Raw genomic sequence first — 14490 nt, forward strand, 5'->3', positions numbered from 1 at the left:
GCAAAATAATATTAAAACTTGACCATAAAGCCTCGTAGCCCTGTGTGATGAATATTGATATATCGAACTTGGCCTATATAGGCCACTTCGGAAAATACCATAATACTCTTTGTTTGTCCCCCCAATTTTTACATAATCACTGTGTCCAGTTTCTCTTGGGGCTTACAATGGTCCTAAGAGAAAACAAAAACAATGCTTATGCAAAATTTGGGGAGACAAACAAAGAGTACTATGGTATTTACCGAATAGGCCATTTCCGAGTTCATGTCTACCTCTTTTTCAAAGCGAGTCTAAGAGCTAAGTTTTTGTTGAGAAAATTAATTTTCATTCATATGTAAAGTAGAAGTAATTACCATCACAAAAACTTCGCACTTAAACTCGCTTTGAAGAGGAGGCAGACATGAACTCGGAAATGGCCTATTGCCTATTGCTGACTTTTAACTCGCCGGATGTCCTTGGCTTGCAACCGCGTGACCAAAAATCTCCAGAGACATAGCCAAAATCTTATAAGTGGACAATGGCAGATCTTGTTTTAGTACCGATAACGCAGCATAAAGGTAAGGGATACCTTAGGCCTTAAACGTACGTGCAGTTTATTTAACTCCATCGCAACTCTGTACTTCCCGTAGTATCAACAAACGAAAGAAATCAAATTTAGTCATAAACCTGAAAATAGTTTATTTGTCTCTCGCTTTTTCCTAGTAGTACGTACATCGAGATATACAACGCCCTCTTCTGTTAGAAAGTTTGCATAATCAACGTCCAATGGGTTTCTGAAGGCAGCTGACACGAAAATGAATCACGGATGATGGGCCGGGCTTGCTAAAATTATCTGTCTATCTCATCTATGGATATAGGGATTTTTGTGCATCGGTACACTGTCTTTCTCTTGTCAGAGGCCGGTGCTGGCAAAGCACATGTGAGGCCTGGTGCACATGGGCAAACAAGTGACATTCCGGGCTGAAATGAAAGGAATTAAAAAACACTGAAATGCAATTCAGATCAAACGTTCCTTTTTAACTATTGATTTTTTTTGCTCTGATTAGTCAACACTGAAACTCAAAAAATTAAACCCGTCAAAATCGTGGTGGCAAATAACGGAGAAAAGCAGCAGAGAGTTCAAACGAGGTAGTGACAAACCAGAGAGGATCATTAATACACAGCAAAAGTAAAAACGTTATGGAAAAACCAAGCAAATAAGAGAAGAACAACGAAAATAGCAACCAAAAAAGAAAGAAGTTAAGAAAAATGGTGAGGAAGAAGTTATTGAAGTAAAGCAGATATAAAGGCAAGAGGATAAGAAGGTAATAGCGAGATTTAGCATTGAGTTTAAAGTGTATATGATAGATTTTTCTTTATTCACCTAATCGAAAGATCGTGGTTTTTGACATAAAAACAACCAAAAATAGTCCATTCCCTACTTGCACAAATCCCATAATACAGCTCTTTTTTTTTTGGGGGGGGGGGGGGGTGGGTGCGTTATTTGCATTAAAACAATGGATATCATGTTCACTGAAGCATGATACAGTCCCAAGAGTAAATAACTTGTATTGTTTTTGTGTAAAGAACCCCCAAAACGGATTACATTGTGGGATTGTGCAAGTAGTGAATGCTGATTTTTATTCGATACCTTTTATCCCTTTAAAGTGCTTTTATGACCTAAAAATTCACTTCCCTTCTCCCTTCAGATTTCGAAAGCGTCAAGTTGCTTGACACCTGAATGGCCAAATTGTGAGCTTTGAATTTTATCCTAAGGCTGTTTTCTTTGAGTGCAAGTTAAAGATTTCAGGGTCCGCCATTATTCACGTCCAAGACTGACAGATTGGACCTCAGAGGGTTGGATCGAGGATAAGATGACGTCAAAGACTCACTAGCTTAAAGTTGCAGTGTGTAAGCGCAGCTTATTATTCATGCAAAACTCGAGTTTAACAGCCTGACAGTTCGAAACTCCCGGGGGGCATGTTACTTCAACGCGTGCACACGCATTGCATTTTTAAACGAGGGAGTCTTTGACATCATCTTATCCTCGATCTACCTCTCTCAAGATTTTGAAGTTAGTAATAGCGGATCATTAATTAGGAAAATTTCAGTAAAAATAAACAGGGGTATATTGAGATGAAGAATTAAAACCTGGGTCACTTAATGTTCAGTTCACATAGTTTTAAAATACAAAAAATAAGTAGAATTGATTTTTGGTCACAGTAGCACTTAAAAAATCGGAATTTTCACTTCCCGTGGGGTACAAAACCGCGCTAGTAAGGAGACTGGAAATAGCAGGCCAGTGACGTCAATACAGGAACGAAAGGAATTTGAAATTTCACCAATGTGACCCAGGTTCGGTTCCCTGACCCGACGCCATAAGTGGGTTGACTTTGTGTTGGTTCTGTACCCTGCTCCGAGGGTTTTTCTCCGGGTCCTCCGGTTTCCCCCCTCCAGAAAAAACCAGCATACAGTTGATTCCATCTGGCTGTAAGCTGTGATCCAAGGTCACACATTCGAACACATGGACCGTATAGCGGCAGCCAGAGGCGCCATAGCATGCTTTCGGTTGGACCTTGTTGAGCTGCGTCGTTGACGTACTTGCGACGGCGATTAAAGTGACAATTATTACTAGCTATTATTATTATTATTATTATTACTATTATTATTGTTATTATTATTCGATTCTCTCCAGTTGTCGGGTTTTCTACTGGGTAATGTTTATTGTGTCTCAGCAACTCCCCGTAGCTTAGAGACACAACACTTTCCGTAACAAGTGCGGAGCAGTTCCAAGGATGGCCGATAATTGTACACTTCCAAGGAAGTCAGGTACATCTAGCTTGCCAAACCAGGTCTTTGCACCTTTTGATATGCTTCCAAGAGCACCAATCACGATAGGTGCAGCAGTTTGAAAACAGGGAAAATTTGGGCCCTGGAATCGTTCTGGTATTGATGTCGCTGGTGTGCAATATACTCCTTACTCGCACGGTTTGGTAACCCCCGGAAGTGAAAATCCCAATTTTGAAAGGCATCCAATGACAATCGGTATATAATTTTTTTGGTTGTTTTATCTGATCTTTCGCTTGAGTAAATAAAGAGTAATCTGTCACATACACTTTAAGTCTAACAGCGAACGACACGCTACTGTTTTTCGTAAAAGTTTGAAAATTCACCTATTTTCTCTCACTGCTAAAAAGTTACTTCATATGTGCAGATAATGAGGAAGAATTGAGCTAAGAGCAAACCTTAACCCTAATCTTTAACCCTGACTTGCCTTTCAGAAAATACTTTACGATAGTGCTACAGAACAAATGTATTTGCCCAAGGAATGTGGCTCCCATCAAAGCAGAGAAAGACAAAGTTTGCATGTAGGAGAATACATTTTGCTGGACCCACGACTCGCGACACGCGCTGTTTAGATTCTAACCCGCGATCAGGCAGACTTTTCTTTAGAAAGGGCGCTTTCGATAAAGAAAAGAACGCCTTTAACGCAGGTTATTTAGATTTTCACCTTTCGACAGCCTAAAGTTGGAAGAAATCTAGCATACACAATATTTAGGAAATTTTGCAAATGCAGGCCCCTGGGGGTTTACATTAATTAGAAGGGACGTTTTCAGTTTCTTTTTTACTTACGATTTGTAAAGGATAACATCGCTGCTTTCTTAAGAGATTCTTTTTGCAAAGTTTCACTTCTCCTCTTCTCCAGAAGGCACAACACTCGTCTACAGAGCAATCCTCTTGAGTTTTGCACTTTCTATACAACGAAGTCTGTAGACATAACAGCAAAGTAAACTCTAAATATTTTTATACAATGATTAAATTTAACAACTGCCTCACGGGGCATTACTTTGTGATTTATGGCAACGATTGATGGTTTGAAAGTTCTCAAAACATCACGAGTGACCATAAATTACGAAATGCCCGAGCAAGTTCACTGTTTTTCAGCCTAATGGACTTAACCATATAATTTATTTTTTTGTATAGATATGGAAGAAATCACGGGATTTTTCTTGTTCCTAAAATTTGATATCTTCGTCGCGCAAAAAGTGAAGATACTGTTTTTATTTTTCACATGTGACGATATTGATGTCGTCGTGGCAACGAACATGTCAGCTAATTATATTAGTGCATCATGTTCTTGCACTAAGTCGTGCGACCGTTGGTGTCATTAATTTAACTCTCTTTTTACAACATCAGTAAAAAATGGTTACGAGACACGAAGACGGTGAAACTACCGTTGACAATCAAGGTGATCACTTATTTCAGCGCTCTTAAAATGAATAAAAACCTGAGATGTCTAAGGTTCGGATTTTCATTCCCCCGCTGATGGCTCGCAGATTTGTGTGCTGCTTCTTTGCGGAAAGTTATCTCTAGGAACTGTCGAAAACGTATGTTGAATAAAGTTTGCTGAGGCCCTTGTTAAACGTTGCATTTTACATGTGCCAAATCTAATGCAAATGAGTGTCGCACATGTCTCTTTTGTTAAGCAAGAAGAAAAACGCGCTTGGATTTTTTTTTTTAACATTAATAACACTTCATTGAAAATATATCCAATACAAAAGCTTACAAATTAGGTAACATGTATCGTACACTATTAAAATTGGATTTTTAAAAGGAGACAAAAACTTGCTAAAAGTTTTTGCTTCTACTAACAAATATACTTTTAAGAAAATTCCGTATGTAGCTAACTTCATATTTTAAATGTCTCTAGATCAGGGAGTAATTGCCCGAGTAGAAATGAATCTAATGCATACCTGCTGCATTAACTTATTCGCGTACATTGAGTTTGACTTTCCTTCTCTCACGATTTTTTTGTTTTCAAATTCTTTTGATATCCTTTAAAGAAGGAATAAAAGAAACATATTTAATTGACCTCTCCCCTTAGGAGCTTTTCAGGACCAATGAAACAGCACGAGTAACTAATTGCGCTCGACGAAGGAGAAGGCTTCCTAATTTCGTGGGTCTCCTGTAAACGCTAGCGAAAGCTCTGAGGGTTTTTTGGGCTTTCTATCGGTTGGGCAGTTATGACGTCACATCGATTTGCCTTGTATTTGGCATTTCCATCTAATTCTAGCTTTGTACTGGTGCAAGGTTGAAATGGAAAATGAAACCTACACCTGAGATCTGATTCATTCTGTTTTTTTCTAAGACAATAATTTGTACTGCAACGAGTGTGCCTTTCTACCATATTCAATAAATCTACATAATCATCATCAGATTGTTGCATATTTACAATATCTTTGTGCTGCCTCTGGCACGGATGAATGGTTGCTGTTTAAATACTTCTTCTTTCTCCTTTAATGTCTCAACTAATTTCCTCCTATGTTCTTTGTATGATTTTAGCTAAATTCATTGAACTTCGAACGCACTTATTAATCTTTGATTACTCCTAGTATTTAACAATTACTCTACGAGGGCTCGCTGGATATGAAGTGATAGATAAACAACGAGGTGCGTAGCACCGAGTTCGTTATAATCAGTTTACATCCAGCAAGCCCGAGTAAAATAATTGTTTCATTAAAAATTCCATGATGTTTCTGGGGGTAGTATTGTCGACTAAAGCCTGGTTTCCATATGATCTGCGACAGTCTGCGACCATCGGAAGCTGTCGGTGTCGGTCTTATCGCAGACGATTGTAAACACAGAAGGCAAATGTTTCCATTTAAATCTGAAGCGATCGCAGACAAGCATACCATTAATCCTCTGTGAAGCGAGGAGAAAAAGAAGCGAACTTACTTCAAGTCTGATTAGACGTGTATCAATACGAACAGTAGTGTGCCGATAGTACACAGATCATCTCAGACACAGGTTTCCATTAAAAATTTCTTAGTCGGAAGCGTCGTAGTGGTCGCCAAAGTAGAAATAGATTCAACTTTCCCGATCATCCAGACCGTGTGCATTTCCACATGTCTGTGACGTGGTGCAGACCTATCGATCGACGATCGTGTCGCAGACCGACCGCAGACCATTGCAGATCATATGGAAACCAGTCTTAAAGCATCGACTTCTGCCTCGGTCAAGTCCGGTTGAAAACGGGTTTTGTTGGTCATTTTTTTTCTCAGAGCTGCAAAAATGTTTTCAGCTCACTTTATTGCTGACGCCTTCCTTGACCATATTAGGTACAGCGGTATATGAACTGGCAGCCTGTTTCTATCGAGCCAATGAAAATGCTGGAAATCTGATATCCGTAGTTCAGTTCTTAATAAATTTGGTTTAGCCAAGCTCCCGGGTTTCTTATTGGCCTTACTTAAACAACGAATTTACGGGATAAAACAGTTTTTATTTTTTTGTTTAGTCTTGACGAAAAGCAGTCAAATAAAAAAAAAATAAAACAACCTAAAACGAGTTATTTCGTTTCTGCTCTTTTGTCATAGGTCGTCCAGGCAACCTAATCAGATTCAAAATTTAAAATCTTCTAAAGATATGTCAAAAATTGCAATACAGAGCAAAAAAAATCTCTAAACAAATTAAAAGTGAACACCCAGCTTTAAGTTTTTCTCACTCCGATACTTGACTTTAATAAGTGCGCTGACGTCATAACCAAAATTTCTCGCATCTATAGATTTACCCAAAATTCTTACCCATGGTACTCCGCTGGCGCCTGAGCTCCGCTTTTAAGAATTCCAACTGGCCGGAAGCGAACCAGTTGGTTATTTACAAGTGCATCCTAGAATTAGAACCAGGTACTAACAGGGTCAAATTCAACGAGTGGTCAGAACGGATCTGGAACCCGGGATCTCCGGATCTGAAGGAAAGCACTTAACACTGGGCTGCAGTACCTCCATAAATCAAACTAAGAAGATTGCTTCTTTATTTTGTTACCACGGTGAACTTCAAGACCTAGAGATACAAGTGGGATGCACTTACTCGCATTGTGGGTGTTAGCTCTGTGGACCGCACCCATGTGGATAATGAGGCATTGCGGATCCCCTTTGACTTGCTAGCCCCCTTGAAATATTGTTTTTGAAAAAGGCAAAAACACGTTAGGGATGAAACATTTAAATAAAAGAAAGCTATGTTCTGAATTTTGCCGGGAATTCAAAAGTGAGAAACTATATACAAGAGGTACAGCTTTGGTCAAAAATATAGGGCATAACCATGGTTGCCATGAGCGATTTCAGGAACGCCTCCTTTCGGGAAGTTTAGTACTATATATGGGCTTTTTCGCAGTTGTTGAGGTTGAAGTTAGGTTTTTAAGTCACATTAAGGTTATAATTTGGCCAAGAAAAAAGCAAAAAATCAGAGCCATCACCTCTTTGGTCGCTGTACCTGTGGAAGCCAACACCCAAATAAATGATATATCAAAGAAGAGCATGAGCTTGGAGAAATTCATCCTGACGATCTGGCTCGGACTTGGATCTCTCTTTCTCGCTTAGTATACACACTTCGTTGATTAGAACTACGTTGACACATTCATTTTTATACCGTGTATGGTACGTTTTCGCAGCTGTACGGAAGCTGGAATATAGCAAAAATACATGCTGTTTTCAACACCTGTTCAGGTACATTGTTAAAAAGCTTGCCTTGCTTTTATCACACTTTAAGTGCCTATCCCTCTTAGCCAGTGTATACTTCTATACGAGCTATTAAATATTTTAGATAAATAACAAACTGCTTTTAAATACAATTGTTGAAAGTATTGTAAGTACATCATATGTTGCTGTTTCAAGTTCTCTTATTCCAAACGTTTTTTACTACCTCCTTTAACTTTTATTTTGCCGTTTTCTTTCTGATTATAAGAAGCTGGATACCTTTAAGATATACGACGAAAACAAAATCTAAAAAGTGCAAGTCAAACATTTTGGGGATTATTTCAGAGAGTTCATCTACAGACAAGAAAGAAAAGACGACCTTCGAATTTTGGAGAAATGGTATAAGAGTCATACACACACTTAACTTTACTTAAAGTCAGGTTTATGGTGTATCGCGCACCGGTGGCTCAGATGGTTGAGCACCGGACTGTCACGCAGGAGGTCGCGAGTTCAACTCCGGCCGGACCAACACTCAGGGTCTTTAAATAACTGAGGAGAAAGTGCTTTGTAACTACATCTGCAAATGGTTAGACTTTCAAGTCTTCTCGGATAAGGACGATAAGCCGGAGGTCCCGTCTCACAACCCTTCAAAGTTAATAATCCTGTGGGGCGTAAAAGAACCCATACACTTGTCGCAGGCTAAGAGTAGGGCACGTAGTTCCCGGTGTTGTGGTCTGTCTTCTCTTGTGTATCATGGTTGGGAGGCTAAAAAAAGGGGACACAGTAATTGGCGCAAGCTGTTGTAACGCTCTGCCAGCTTGACTGGCAAAGTTAATAAATAAAAAAAATTGAGTAGTTCGAAGGAGCTAATATCTTCTAAAGTAAATTAACCGACTAAAAGATGAAACAACGAAAGTTAATGTGATAAAAGGTAGGTAAGTGGGTAGGTGAGTACTAAGTAATACTTTATTGCCAACGAGCAAGCAGAGCGAAGACGCGAGGCTTGCGAGGCGGCCAGCCTAATGCCGCGCGAAGTATGTCGATCGTTGTGTGAAAAGTGTAATGTAAGGCTACGTAGTGTAATGTAAGATTCCCTGGAGATTTTAGTAGGGACCAATGAAAGCGCGTGTTTTGATGTGTGTCATTAGACAAACTTGCATGACCCGAGCGACTATTGATGATCTTGTGCTCGGAAGTGAGTGAAAACACATTTTTCCCATTTCCCTGACCATTGTGTTGTGTATGCTTGCTTTGAGTGTTCTTTAATATTTATTTTCGAACCACCGTGTTCTATATTGAGTGAACGAGCCCAAAACTAAACGGGCGTTCGTGTTCTAATCGGCCGCTGTTTCGGCCCGCGAGTAGCGCACTTTGTGTTTTCGTTTTGTAACCATTGAGTCGTGAACAATTTAATTTAATTTTCAAAGAAAATATGTTGTCTGCAAAGTAAAAAATGAAACGATCAATTTGACTTGTAATTCATGGTTGCATCTTGCAAAATAAAATTTCTACAAGTGAAACAACTTTCATGTTCGAGAGAGTTTGACTGGCCCGTTACATGCTCCACGCTGAAAAGTCTGAAAACGCTTTGGCGATTTTTTACATCGCACTGATTTTATTCAACTTAATTATTGTATTTTCCTGTTAAAATTACGGCCGTTCAAAAATTACAGCGGTACTTTCCATATTATTGGGTGTTTTGGAACTCTGATACAAATCTGTAAACTATGTATTATATTGACTGTTTCGTTGGCACTTAGCGATAGCTACTACTAGTTTAGATCAAAATAAACACGCTACCATCAACTTGACCATGGTTTCCAACAAAAAACTGTGCAACTTCAAAGAAATAATCGTCTAGGGTTGTTTTGGGAATAAAGGTGTTTTTGAAGTGGTTCCACAGGTTCCACGATCCACGGTTCCTCGTTTTAGTAACACCTCAATTACTCACCTGAACCGTCGCATTGTACTCCTTCAAGGGGCACCTTAATGATAAATTTGCTGCAGTTTTAAGTCAAATTAAAGGAGTACTTAAGCTCCCAGGTACAACATACCTGACAACCCACTGACAGGAAATGAAATATATTTAGACCTAACATCTGCAATTCTTAGAGACTACTGATTTATAATATGTCAGTTGTCTTATTTTTCACATTTTCATTCGAGATATATCTATATATATATATAGACCTCATTCATAAATGGCCAAATAGCCATACATTCACTGTAATTTAACCTGTGTTTTATCCCCAACCAATATGGCGTCAGAAACCGTGAACTCGGCTTAGATTCAACGGGACAAACCGTGGGGCAAAACAATTTCTAATGAAATTTTCGTTTTCTGGGCTTTCTTAGAAGAGTGCTACCCTTTGAGTGTTTCATCATCACATGCACCCTTTCAAAGAAACTAATTTGCGAAGATTTCAAATTTATCGATCACTCGTATTTCCACGTGTCTTTTCCAGTATAGCTTGGGGCCAAGCTGCTCAGCCTGATTTAAGGAAGATTCTTGTTCTTCAAAAACGAGCTCGCCGCCTTATATTCTTTTGTAATGCTAGATCCCATGCTACCCCATTGTTTGTCTCTTCTAATATTCTTCCAAGTGATATGCTTTACTTTGAAACAGTATCTACCCATATGCATGATATCTTTAATAATATTGTACCGAAGAACATTCAGAAACTATTGAATCGTTCATCTAACATTCATAATTAGGAGGTTTTCACGTGACGTCATCGCCGCCGCCATGTTCATTGTGGATGAAAACAAAAGATCTCTCATTAGCTTCTTTTGTTCGTCCACCTGAGTTCGTACATTTCTCTATTTTTATTGGTGTTTCTAGAGGTTGGTTGAAAAGGTCCTATATAATACACGATCATCAGCTATGGGCAACTATTGTTAGCGAATCGCGACTGAGCTTACAGTTGAAGTCTTTTGCAAACTTTGGAACAAGCTTATGAAACTCTCTTCATCTTGATTGGCGCGCACTTACAAAAAGGCCATTAAAAAACGAATTAGGAAATCTCTGCTTACAGTACTCTGAGTTGAGGATGCTTATGTTGATGCCTACTCATAGATAACAAAACTGAATAATCATTACTATCGTACCTTATAATTCTGTTTTATTTCATTATTTATTCACTTACTTTAATAATATTGTAATACTTATGCAACGGTTCTTCAGTCTGTCCATTGTGTAATCCCAATGTGTATTGTTAGGTTTTATTTTATCTTAAAATCGTTTCTATTAAGTTTGCGCCATGTACGCGATTACATCGCACGCCTCGATTAGGATTGCTATATGCGTGTAGTGTTCATTGCAAAATTTAACTTTCATGTTTGAAAATAAACTTGAACTTGAACTTGAACTTTAGGGACTCAACAGCTGTGATAACTTGATGAGACCGAAATTAAGCATAGACGACGTCAACTGCTGTGAGAACGTCAGCTATAATTATCTTTGTTTTTTTGGTATTTTTTAAAATAAAAATTTGATGTCGGGTGCACACATAGTTAATCTAGGGACTGGTTATGAAACCCTGGGAATTTCAAAAGCAGAAACAATACAGTCGCAATTAGATGTTGAACCGACCGTGACCCTGCACAATCTTTTGTTCTTGGTTCGCAAGTTAAATATGAATAAATTAGCCGAAGCTTTTGATTGGTTATCCTGCCGAAAAAATTGTGTTTTTGTCGGGTTTTGTGCAGGGTCAAGGCCAAAAAAGCGAACAAAAACATGAAACAAAGAAACTTGTCGAGTTTCATAACCAGCCTACATCTATTAACTATGTTGCACAGGGCCTCAAGATAACCTCAAACTGGTTCATTTCACGTCGTTATCGGGACGAGGACGGCAAAGAAATGTACGAAAATGTAAGCGCATGTACATATGTGCGGAGCGCGCAAAGCTACTGTTTTGCTAGTTAATTCTATTATTCTCTCTTGTTCTTGCCCTCGTCGACTCTCTGTTAGCAATTATGGAGCGAAGAGGTCGCTCTGAAAAGTTGAGACAACGACTCGATAATATTCGCCTTCAACAAGAACGCCTAGTATTGGTTTCATTTTGTGGCGCATGTACGACACAAAACCTCTTTCTTGTTATACTTATTGAGTAATGGCAATAGGACTGAGTGGAGTCCAATTCGGTCCGTCTGTAATCATATGGAGATAATAAAATCGGACGACCTCGCAGCGGGAGTCCGATTTGTTTATCACGAGTATGATTACGGATCGAATTGGATGACACGAAGTCCTCTTACCAATTAATCAGAAATATTGCAATTTCCGAGAAAAGAAGAAGAGCTAAGTTATGAAAGTAAGGGAAAGTTTGCATTTAGACTGACAAAAGATGCGTAAATTGTTTAATGTCACTCTGAAAGAAAGAAATAAAGTAAGAAGGCAAGCCCCAATTTAGGAGTCTGTACACCCTGGTCAGATTTTTTCTCTGTCCTTGTGTGGGCCCATTTCCACTAGTACGGCTAACGCTCACATGGTTAATATGGGGTACAAAACTAGCACTTCTTATTACACTCTAATCAGTTAAGTCTGTACACTGAACTGTCGGATAACAAGTAAATTTGTGGAAAATAGGAGTTGTTTAAGTCAAACGCAATCGAGGAAGTTGTAAATTTTATGATAGTGTCACCCTTGCTTTAATTGAGGTCGCTCCCGACTCCCCTAAATAATTTTGGTCTGGCGTCACGTGGCCGTTTTTTTGGTGTCCTTGATGCCATGTGCTCGGGCTTTTTGTAAAAAAGCGAAGATATCAATTTGGAGCCAACAATAGGAACAGTTCGGTAAGAATTCAGAGTTATTGTTGCCACTTGCTTAGAGACATTGTCACATTTGTTGGAATACATTCTTTTTGTTAGAAAACCTCTCTCGCGTCTACACATCAGGCAAGGACGTTTAATGGACCTGGAGAGACGATTTTGATGAGTAGCTGTAACCGAGTTATTGCTTTATATACCTACTTTCAAAAATCAATTTTCATTATTTTATTTTATTTTATTTCTATTGCAACACGGGGAACACTACTTACACAAGAAATACAGACATTACTTACAATACCGACGAGTTAACTTCTTAAATTTATAGGCCAGCTGTAAATGAATTTATTGTAGCTCTTAGATTTTTAGCTCATATTACGCACTTAATAATAATATACATGAAAAAATTACTCGATTCTGATTGGCTGAGAGCAGTGCAGTGTAACACAGTGCAAAAAGTGTAATGCACCAGTGCAAAAAGTGTATTACCAGTGCAAATGACGCATGGAAATTCTGGATTATGATTGGCTAATAAACAGTAGGGTTTGGTCAGAACAAATCAAAAGTCTTTGCTTTTAAATCAAGCGCGCGCCCTGGATGACGCAATTTATGGCGTAATTTTTCTCTGATTGCGTGATACGCGTGAGTTTCTTCTGGTTAACCGTCTGGAATTTTTTCATGTATATTATTAATAAGCAATCACATGATTTTCTAGTGCAATTTGAAATAAATAAGCTCTTGTAAGTTTTTCAAACACTACAAATTGCACTGATCCTACGGACTCGTGAAATTTTGCTCGTCTTTGAAAAATTTTACTCGAGCTGATTTATTCCAAATTGCTCTGGAAATCATGTGATCACCTATACTGATTGATATATTATTTTTCCCATTTGGATTTGCATAGTTTATAAGTAAGTACGTGGCGTGAAAGTATTACTTAGGGTTTTTTAGCTTACTTTACGTTCTAAATGGATATTTTTAGCCGATACGATTCTTCAAGTGAAGCTATGACCCTCGCAGTTACAAACGCAATTTTTGCAATTACGTAAAGAAGCCTGAAAATTTAGGACTTCAACGAGGTTTGAACCCGTGACCTCGCGATACCGGTGCGACGCTCTAACCAACTGAGCTATGAAGCCACTGACGTTGGGAGCTGGTCATTTGTGGGTTCCAATGTTCCCGTGAGGAATAAATCAACGATGAAATGATATATGAAATGGATCATATATGAACTGCGGATATGAAATCAAGTGAAGCCATGATCTTCGCAGTTATGAACGCGATTTCATACCCGCAGTTCATATATGATCCATTTCATGTATCATTTCATTGTTGATACGATTCCTATTATTCATATTTCCTAATTCATTAATTTTTGTATAGATTTGTTATTATATTTTCTTTTTCTTGATTTTGGATGGTGCCTCAGTACTAATTCAAAGATATTTTTGCCCTGGTTTATGATTGTGCAGGAAATGCAGGTCTTAACAAGTACTATTGAAATCCAACAAGAAAATTGGGGTTAAACACGCATTTTTCAAAGATAATCCATGAACATGAGTGTATAGTCTTAAACCGCGCAAAAATATCCCTGTATTAGTAGGCATCACCGATAGGAAACCCGAGTATGCGCAATAACAATAGTAGGCACCGTCCCAAACTGTCATGTGTTTCATACATGACCCTCCGGCTCGGACACTCGGGGCATCCCCATCCTACGCAATGACTGTAGTAAACGGATTGATTCATTGATTGAATGTTGGAGAGGGAGGGTGTAGAGCAAAATTTCTATCGACCCTGGACTCGGGCGTCCCAAGCGCTGATCAATACACAACTGTGCCTCAACACAAGAAGACCAGTGCATAAATTTATACTTTTTATGCTCTTTCCTTGGATTTGAGTCAGAGATCTGAATAATGACAGTGGATACATGGCTCATTTTAAGGGAAAAAAAACTGGACAGTAGTAAAACTTGAGTATCAGGACAGAGACCAAGAGAACCCAAAATGACGTCGACATCGGGAATTTAACCCGAGACACACTGGTAGAAGGCAGCTTCTCTCAACACTACACCGACCCAAACGATTAGACTACATGAGCGAGACAGAACCAATTTTCGTTGGAATATGCAATCATTAAAAATAAAAGCCATAAATAATCTTTCAGTTGTGTGAAACGATTCACCTCTTTTAAGAGTACAGTGTCTCTACTCTGTTTGGGTGTCAGTGTGGCTTAGTGGATATCCATCGGGTCTCCCACCACTGCCAGCC

General features: G+C 38.8%; 1 protein-coding gene across 2 annotated transcripts; it reads right to left on the reverse strand.

The window, feature by feature from the left end:
- Positions 1-817: 817 nt before the first annotated feature.
- LOC138057360 (uncharacterized) lies at positions 818-7343 on the reverse strand. 2 transcript variants are annotated; one of them, XM_068903393.1, is made up of 4 exons: positions 7232-7337; positions 6847-6927; positions 3613-3747; positions 818-960 (listed from the first exon to the last, which is right to left on the reverse strand). In XM_068903393.1, the coding sequence occupies exons 1-4, from the start codon at positions 7310-7312 to the stop codon at positions 829-831; spliced, it is 429 nt and encodes a 142-aa protein (XP_068759494.1). In that variant the 5' UTR covers positions 7313-7337; the 3' UTR covers positions 818-828. The 2 variants fall into 2 exon arrangements, 1 of the variants encoding a protein (XP_068759494.1); XR_011133649.1 differs by lacking the exon at positions 6847-6927 and having other exon boundaries at positions 7232-7343.
- Positions 7344-14490: the final 7147 nt, after the last annotated feature.

The sequence above is a fragment of the Montipora capricornis genome, chromosome 7 (genome assembly GCF_036669925.1).
Source record: "Montipora capricornis isolate CH-2021 chromosome 7, ASM3666992v2, whole genome shotgun sequence".
Classification (NCBI taxonomy): Eukaryota; Metazoa; Cnidaria; class Anthozoa; order Scleractinia; family Acroporidae; genus Montipora; species Montipora capricornis.

Coding starts and splice junctions, on each gene's coding strand:
- LOC138057360 (XM_068903393.1), bottom strand. CDS start 7,312: ATGAATTTCTCCAAGCTCATGCTCTTCTTTGATATATCATTTATTTGG. Junction 3,748..6,846: donor AGCTAACACCCACAATGCGA/GTAAGTGCATCC, acceptor TTATGTCTACAG/ACTTCGTTGTATAGAAAGTG. Junction 961..3,612: donor GATGTTATCCTTTACAAATC/GTAAGTAAAAAA, acceptor CTTTCATTTCAG/CCCGGAATGTCACTTGTTTG.